The sequence below is a fragment of the Notothenia coriiceps genome, unplaced genomic scaffold (genome assembly GCF_000735185.1).
Source record: "Notothenia coriiceps isolate Sejong01 unplaced genomic scaffold, NC01 NC01_scaffold00008049, whole genome shotgun sequence".
In the NCBI taxonomy this organism is placed as follows: domain Eukaryota; kingdom Metazoa; phylum Chordata; class Actinopteri; order Perciformes; family Nototheniidae; genus Notothenia; species Notothenia coriiceps.
In genome coordinates, this window is record NW_011340750.1 from 150716 (window position 1) to 159324 (window position 8609).

The window sequence follows — 8609 nt, forward strand, 5'->3', positions numbered from 1 at the left end:
GGTGGGGAACCTCAGGCGTGCGGGCCGTATACGGCCCGCGAGACCATTTGGTACGGCCCTCGAGGTAATTTATAAACACACGCAAAAAAGAAAAATATTCAAGAAATCTAAACCGCAAAATAATTAAACAAGCTTGTTTTTCCTGGCCAAGTTCAGGGTCCTTGAACACAACACGAGCCTAACGTGTCATCACGTGGTATATGTCTCGTCTGACAGGAGTGTAGTTCTAACGGAGAGCACCAGAACGCGGCTCCGAGCCGGGACTTCACAAATTGCAGTACCCATAAGGAGCCGTACACATGCCGCAGTTTTTGCGTGGCTGTGTCTTTAGTTGTAAGCCCAGTGGCGATCTGTTCATCTGTCATACTGATCATACAGTCAATAACTTTGTTGTTATTAGCATCTGGTTAGCTAGCTATGCTAACGAATATAAGAAGCTTTTTCTCCAACCAGTGAGGTAAAGGCACATCTTTATATGATCATTATAGTTATAGAAAAATAAGAGATTAAAGTAAACAGGTATACAATACTAATATGACAGTAAAAAAAAGTTGTAATTAATAAACAAGAATACAGTTTAAAAGGGGAGTGATTTGTAAAATATCCATAAAGAAAAAAAATCTGCTTACAGTTCTGTTTCATATGGGTGTTGAGAGATGTATCCATAGATCTCTTCATGTTGCTCTCAAAGTGCACCAGATTGATGCTTTTAATTTCAACATTTAAAAAAAATCTTCCTGGTGATGCATGCAACTTTTACGAAAGCTGAAATATAATATTATTATATATACATTTTAAATAACAGAGTGGCTCAATGCAGCAGCAATGGCATACATATGAGGATTAAAAGCTGTTGTTAGTCATGTGAATGTGTGTCGTGGTGGTTGTGTTCTGCAGGCTCGGGGATCGAGAAGCCCATTGGAGAGGCCATACTGCAGATCGACATGATGCTCGGAAAAGAGCGCAAAATCATTGTGAAAGGTGAGAGTCATCAGATCCAAATGCACGAACAAATACAATTAAACCCTGATGTTTAAACTGCAACCTTAAATATCTAAACTACATACTGTACCACACCTAATCTCCAATTGTGCCTTTAAAGGACCAAACGGTTTGTTTTGTATGTCTTAAGCCATTAACTTGTAGTTGTTTATACCTTGTATTTCTGGGTTCAAGTGCTTGTCCTTAAAGGGGTCCTACTATTCTAATTTTCAGGTTCATATTTGTAATTTTAATTTTGTATAATCAAGGCTGAACTTTGAAGCCAAACAAACATTAAGAGTCATTATTTTTGGCTCAATTATAGGTTTTATTTCAAAGGATTGGTTATTTGAAAAGACCTTATTTTGCTGTCTAAATCAAAATAAATAAAGACACCAAGATATCTTATGTAAATCTTAGGTCTTTGCGGGGCAACTTCAATACCCTTTTAAAAATGAGCTAAAACCGACTGATTGTCATCAGTAATGCAAGGTGATTGGCTCTTAATAGTTTTATAGGAAACATTCAAAACATGGTCCTTTAAATAAGGCAGTGGATAACGTATTTACCCAACACACACATAACGGAACAGGAGCAATGGGATTTCTCCATAGGATTTTGGAAAATAGCTCGAAATAAGGTCTGTGGAAAACGAATCTGTTTGATAAATGCACATTTTGTTCAGCCGTATAATATCTACATGTCTACCATACTTTTATAATTTTCGAATCATAAATCTAATCGCCAGAAGCAAAATGCTAACGTTATGCTATAAACGAACTACAGCCGAGTACAGCAGGGTCGCACAACTTCAACGTCACTTCAACTTAAGATCAAAATGGTACAGGTTGAAGTGTTTTTTTAACAGTTTGCAGGAGGCAGGTACTTGCTTTCAAGCAGAACACGGGGAAAAACAGACTTAGCGGGAGTGTTTACGTGTTCGGTGTTATGACGTACAACGTCCTCGACAACTTCTGTAGTCCTATTCAGCCACTTGTTAACAACCATCGTTCTTCAGACACGTAAACTCTTCAAAGATCACCAGTGGGGTCACTGCTGATGTGTTTAATGTCGTAGAACAAAACGTGATCCGTCTCTTAAATTTGTGTCAAACACAGACCTTATTTCAAACTATTTTCCAAAATCCTATGGAGAAATCTCTTTGGCTCTGAGACGAGGGAACCAGTAGTGGTAAAATGCTAACTCCCTTCCAGGTTTTAGGACTCGTCACTGCACCACTCTATTGAAAAAATACTTTTACTATATCATTGTCAGGCCCTCTTATCTTTAGAACTGATAAATAGTTAGGGGTGCACCGAATGGGAAATTCTTGGCCGAAACCGATACCGAAAATAGGAAACAGTTGGCCGAAAACCGAATGCCGAAAGGCCGAAAATGATTAATAGAAATATATATATATATAATGTATACATTTTTTACCAATGTTGTTCAGCTGCCTGATTATGGAAAAAGACATGATTATGGCAAAACTTAACTTAAATAATAATCACTATTATGGGTCCATAAAACATTTATTCAGCACTTTTGAATGCATACAGTACATTAATTCCAAGTCAAGTGCATTTTCTTTTCTCTGTTGGATAACTACAACAAAGTGCATTCAGAACAAAGCCAAGGTGCTTTAAAACTGCATAAACATCTAGACCAGTAGGCCTACAACAAAATAGTGTAAATAAAGACTGTAACAGCCAGGCCTTCAACAACAACAAATGCACCTATAAGTGCATGCATACAAATGTGCAAACTGGATAAATCCACATGAATGTAACTATTTACAAATGAAATTACAATTCAATTTCAAGAATCTGTAAATAAGGCTGTCTGTCCTCATAAGCAAAGTAGTAAACATTGTATAAAGATACATAAAGTGAAAACTGGATACAAAATCCACAATCAATTACAAATTAAATTACAATTTCAAGAATCTGCAAATAAGGTGGTCTGGCCTCATGAGCAATGTAAACAACATTGTATCATTTAGATACCGAAAGTACAATATATTGAACACTGTGCTGCTGTCATTTCCCCCTAATGATAACCTGAGATGGTGAATTATAACTCACAATGAAAATTGTTCAGGAAAGTGGGTATAGAGTAGACATGTAGAACTAGATAAGCTTATGATAAGCCAGCCTTGTCTACTTATTAAGGAAAAGTGGGAGGTTATTTTTAATGAACAGTAGCTTCTCTGCTTTATCAGCCATAAGTCTGTTCCTCTTCTCATCAAGCACATGAGAGGCAGCGCTGAACAGTCTCTCGCTGTCAGTGCTTGTGATTTGATCTTACTCCGCATATTTGTCCGGGTGTTTTGATTTCAAGTGGTGGAGTAATCCCGAAGTGGTGAAAGTCTTTGCAGTTACACCCCCTCGAGAAATGTCAGCTGAACACGTTTTACAAATCGCAATCCGCGCCTCTGTCGCTGATATTTTTAAATATCTCCAAGCGCCAGACATGTTGGCTGTGAGCCAGCCGCGAGCATGGTCGCGCGCCGTTCTTGTCGCCGCGTTTTGATTACGTCATCACAACAACACGTTAGCTTACCAACGTAACCCTGTTCCCTGACATTCGGTGATATTTTTTCGGTGCTAAAACCCTTCGGCCGAAAGGGCCTTTTTAACCATTTTCGGCCGATAATTTTCGGCGGCCGAATATTCGGTGCATCCCTATAAATAGTCATGCAAATGGGGCACATACATACTCAATTGGATCAAAAGAGAGTCAAATATATATATTTACACATGAAACCACAAACACTTAATTGTATCATCTGATGGCACCATCATCCTCACTGCCTCTCTTCCTCTGTCCGTCCAGTCATCGCAGTGAATGACATGAAGTGGCAGACATCAGGGATGTTCCGGCCTTTCGTGGACGTCTCCATGGTCGGTCCCTTCCTGGCCGACAAGAAGCGCAAATTCACCACAAAGTCCAAGAACAACAGCTGGTCGGCGAAGTTCAACGAGGCTTTCCAGTTGTGAGTTTTAATTGTGAACTCTTAGACCTACAAATAAGCTCAGTGTTTTGTGAGATTACAGGCCAATTCTCGATTATCCTTTCTGCTCTGTAGTGTCCTGGGTAAGGAGTCCCCAGACTGCTATGAGCTTCAGGTGACGGTGAAGGACTACTGTTTCGGCCGGGCGGACCGGGTGGTGGGCATGGCCGTGATCCAGCTCCGGGACATCGCTGACCGCAAGAGCTGCGTCTGCTGGTGTCCGATCGGCCCGCGCGTCCAAACCGACGAAACGGGCCTGACGGTGATGCGCATCTTGTCCCAGCGGCCTGCGGACGAAGTGGCCAAAGAGTTCGTCAAGCTTAAATCTGAAACTCGTCCTGTGGAGGAGGGCAGATGAGCGGAGATGCTGACTGAAGAACAAAGAAATTGTGAAAATGTGAAACTGACATGGAGCATGGTCAGGGTGTAGAGTCAGGGCAATCTGGTTCTGTATGTTGTTTATGAGCACTTTTCATACATCATCCTCAGCAAACACAGACCATTAGAGCCTCTGACATGGAGGAGATCCTCAAAAGACAGAAGTAATTCGACAATTTGTCATAGCTATGGTAACAAGGAAATGTATTTAATTCGAAGGGCACATTTTGAGAAGGAGATGCTTTCTCAAGATGTTGAAAAAGAAGAACACAATCAGCACCAATCTTCTAATCCTGATGACGGACTATTTTGTATGCCTGTAGCAAATTAAACACGTCATCTGTTGGTGATCCGAGATGCTTATCCACAGCCTTTACCAAACAAAGTACATTTTCTCTGTCTATCCGACAGCAGGGGTGGACTAAGACAACAAAAACTCTGCTCTGGCATTTTAGCCCAGACCTGCCTACCATTTATTTTGATAGGTTGTTATGCCCTGAAGACGAATGCATATCAGCTCATATTAAGCTTTATGTCAAGATTCACATAATCTTACATAACAACAAAATGCCCTGGAAACGCAATTAACAGTAACTATGGTTACTACATGGAGACTCGAGGAGCCACTGGCTGAGTTTCTATGAGCAGCAATATGCTTAAAGGGTTTGAAAAGTCCAGGGCTATGTCCAAGGCGGCATTGTTTCTTATCCATTTTGGCCTGTTATGCAGATGTGCTGTTTTAATGAGTCCAAAGGGGGAAGGTCAAAATATGTGATTGGGTCAGCCCAGTGTCAATTGGATAAAAAACAAACAATGGTCCTCCTTACCTGTTTTATGGGGCCGGTCAGGGAGAAAAAAAAGAAAAAGATGGTTGTGTCGGCCAAAATAGCAAGGCGACCAGCAGGAAAATGTTCGCTATTCCACATGGCCAGTCAACCCCTGCCTAAAACTGCATGGACCTGAGTCGTTACTTCTGAGAGCTCATAAGGACTAATGTTTAACGATCATAAATCCTTTATGACATGAGAGGAAAATGAGTTGGAGGAAGTAATCCCAGATTGTGGTATTGGTGACTCCTGACAGTCGGACACTGCTTAGTCTGGTAGCCACTGTTTTCCCCCAAATAAGTGAAATTAAATGAACAAATGTCTGTGCTTAGCGTGAGCTCAACAATAGAGCCAAATAAAACAGCAAAACAGGATCGTGTTTTACTCGATTTTGATGATAAAATGAACTTTCACACACATCACAAGTCCTCATCACATCCTCTTATCCAGGCAAATTGCACTTGTAGCAACACATTTACTTTACAGAAATAAAGATATTCAGGATACGTCAATCCAGAGAGTGCATGTTATTAAATTGCAGCGTTTCTGGAGAGTTGATGCGAAGCTTCGCTAGAAAATAACCTCAGACAGTCATATTTTTCATGTAGCTGAACCAGGAAGAAGTCTGTCAAGATGCATGTGAAATATTTTACCAGAAGGAAAATCAAAAAAATTGGTAAAATCAAAAAAATGAAATACTGAGATAAAATCATTTGAAATACATAGCCTTAAAAAATGAAATCCTGCAAGCTATCGTAGCTAGCTCAGTGTACATCGTGCTCAGACTTTAGTGACGGTGTGTAGGATCTGAATTGAGTATTGCAACTAACTAAATACCCTTTGGCTCAGCCCACTTTTGAACCAAACATGAATGGATACAACATTGACTTGTGAAGTTAAAAAACTAGATTTTCTATGAAAGCGAAGAACTATAGTAGAGTTGTTTAAAATATTTGACTGACCTCTGAACTGTGGCCAGCTGAACATAGTTCAAAAAGAAATGCAGAGTCATAAGTTTTCTGAATTGAGCTCTTCTCTGTGTTTGCCATGTGTCAAACTGTGACTTTAGACTCTGTTTACCTGCAACCTGCTCTTAATGTAAAAAACGAACAAAACTTGACCTGATTTCAGAGGTTAGATAATGTTATGGAGGAACAGAAATGGACCTCTAAGAATTTAATATTAGTCTGTATTTGCCATTTTGAATTGGAATGAGAACTCACAGTAAGTCGTACAGCCTTGCCATGCATGCACATACTTTACCAATCATATGTTTGTGGATATTTGATTGGTTTTATTGCATTAAACACACTACAAACTTAGATCTGGATGAAAAAAACATGCAGGCAGGTTGTTCAATTGACTGAAGACTAACTAGGTTTGATCCACACTCTTGTATGTTTACTATGTGCCAAGGAACGCAAGTGTTCAGCCATGTTCAGCAAGCTCTCATCAACATTTTGTTTGCAGACAGAAGTGGCCATTGTAGATATGCCAATGCTTACTGCACGATTGCCCAAAGTAGCTGCACTTTGGCTCCAAACTCAAGAAGATCTGTTTGGTCATTTAGATAAATGAAATGGAAATGAGTTTTGTCACGGATTCTGCCGTATTAAACTGAACCAACATATTTCTGTGTAAGCTATTGTTATTTTACAATGGCCACAGCTGTAGGGACAACTGAACTCTTGCACTATGTTCAAAAACTAACTGTACATTTGTAAAAAAATAATAAAAAAGCCTACGACCAGAGCATGTATTTATTGTATACAAAGTCACCTAGAATTGTGATATTTTTCCTGTATGTACTGTGAAATATGAAGAATGATCAACTGTATTTAAAGTAGTTATCATTACTCTAATGTGACATATGTTGAATATACTTGTAACAATATTTTGTACATAAAATATTTATGAATCAATGCAGTTGGTCCTTTCCTTTGTTCACTAAAATACATTATGTTCCCATAAGTCTCAGATCTGGATTTATCAATCGCTCACCAGTGTATCTTTTTATTAACATAACAGATCAAAAGTAAAAAAGATAGACCCCCAAATGTATTGGCCTACACCTAAAAAAAACACAAGTATTGTGGTTCACAAATCTTTTAAAAAGAATAATATAATAATTGTATACCACTAAAGGTTAAAATAAGGGGGGAAATGTTACATCTGGGTCTGGCTAACAAGCTAAATACTACTTTACTGGAAAGGTCTACCTGCAGTTTTTGCAGACCCACTTCTGGGAATAACATGATTTTAACCAAAAACTATATGATTTTAACAAAAGGCTATTCTTACAGTGTACACTTAAACAAAATGTTTTAAGACCCTAATTTACCAAGTAGTTTGGGTGCCTCGAAGTCCTTACTGCGACCGTTTTGATCGTCGTGTCGTGTAGTGGGCAGCCCGGCCGAGTACTTATTTGACCTTCAGTGAGGAGATCAGTATGACAGCAGGGATGCTGAGAGACTAGTGTTCAGAACTTGAGATCAAGCAGAAAAGTTGCAACGTCTCAAGGCCCACAATGTCTTCGTACCGGTGAGTACAACAACATCTTATTGATGAATGTTACTTTTTTTTAACACAGCATCACGTTTTGCTTTAAAATATGTGTTTCTACAGTAGCTGCAGCCTCATTGGAGATTCCATTTTAAACACGTCCTTTTCTCTGCCTTCGTAATGTTTTAAATTCTACATGCATTGTCTCCTTTAATGTTAAACTTTAATCCAAGTAAATTTTTTACACAAATTCATTACTTCAACTTGAGAAAAATCCATTACCCTTTCCATCCCTGCCTCTACAAAGACTTTGCATAGGACTTGCTGAGTCAGTCATCATTGGGAATGTATCTTAAAGCATATTTTTACGAGCACCTATTCTGAATGTATTTATTTCTGTTTTTTTTGGTTTTGTTGTTTCACTCGAATTTCCTATTTATTTATTTATTTTTACAAGGACAAAGTTTACCTCTTTGTTGCTTTTAGTAAATTGGGCTAATTAGCAATAATAATAATAATAATAATACATTACAGTTATAAAGCGCTTTTCCTGGTGCTCAAAACGCTTACAAGCAAGTAAAAAAAATTAACAACAATAGTAGAAAGTGCAAAGCTAGGAGGAATAAGGGCAAGGGGTTAGTTGATTAGGAGTTGAAGGCAAGAGTGAAAAGGTGAGTTTTGAGAGATTGTTTGAATGATGTCAGAGTGTTGGCGGATCTGACGTGGCTGGGGAAGGAGTTCCAGAGTGTGGGGGAGGCTGCTGCGAAGGCCCTGTCACCCCAGGTCCGGAGCTTTGTCCTGATGGGCTGCAGTAGGTTAGCTTCAGCAGACATGAGGCGACGGGTGGGGGTTGTGTCGTTGGATGAGGTCACAGAGATAGGGGGGGGGGGGCAAGGGTTGTTGGAGGG

The 8609-nt window shown here is 39.4% G+C and overlaps 1 protein-coding gene across 1 annotated transcript in view; it reads left to right on the forward strand.

The window, feature by feature from the left end:
* The window catches only part of LOC104944421 (protein unc-13 homolog B-like), a 37071-nt gene extending 29978 nt beyond the window's left edge, over window positions 1-7093 (forward strand). Inside the window, exons 9-11 of the mRNA XM_010769948.1 lie at window positions 898-981; window positions 3817-3976; window positions 4070-7093. Of these exons, the coding sequence (XP_010768250.1) occupies window positions 898-981; window positions 3817-3976; window positions 4070-4352 (527 nt within the window). The 3' untranslated portion in view covers window positions 4353-7093. The remainder of the gene's footprint in view (window positions 1-897; window positions 982-3816; window positions 3977-4069) is intronic.
* Window positions 7094-8609: the final 1516 nt, after the last annotated feature.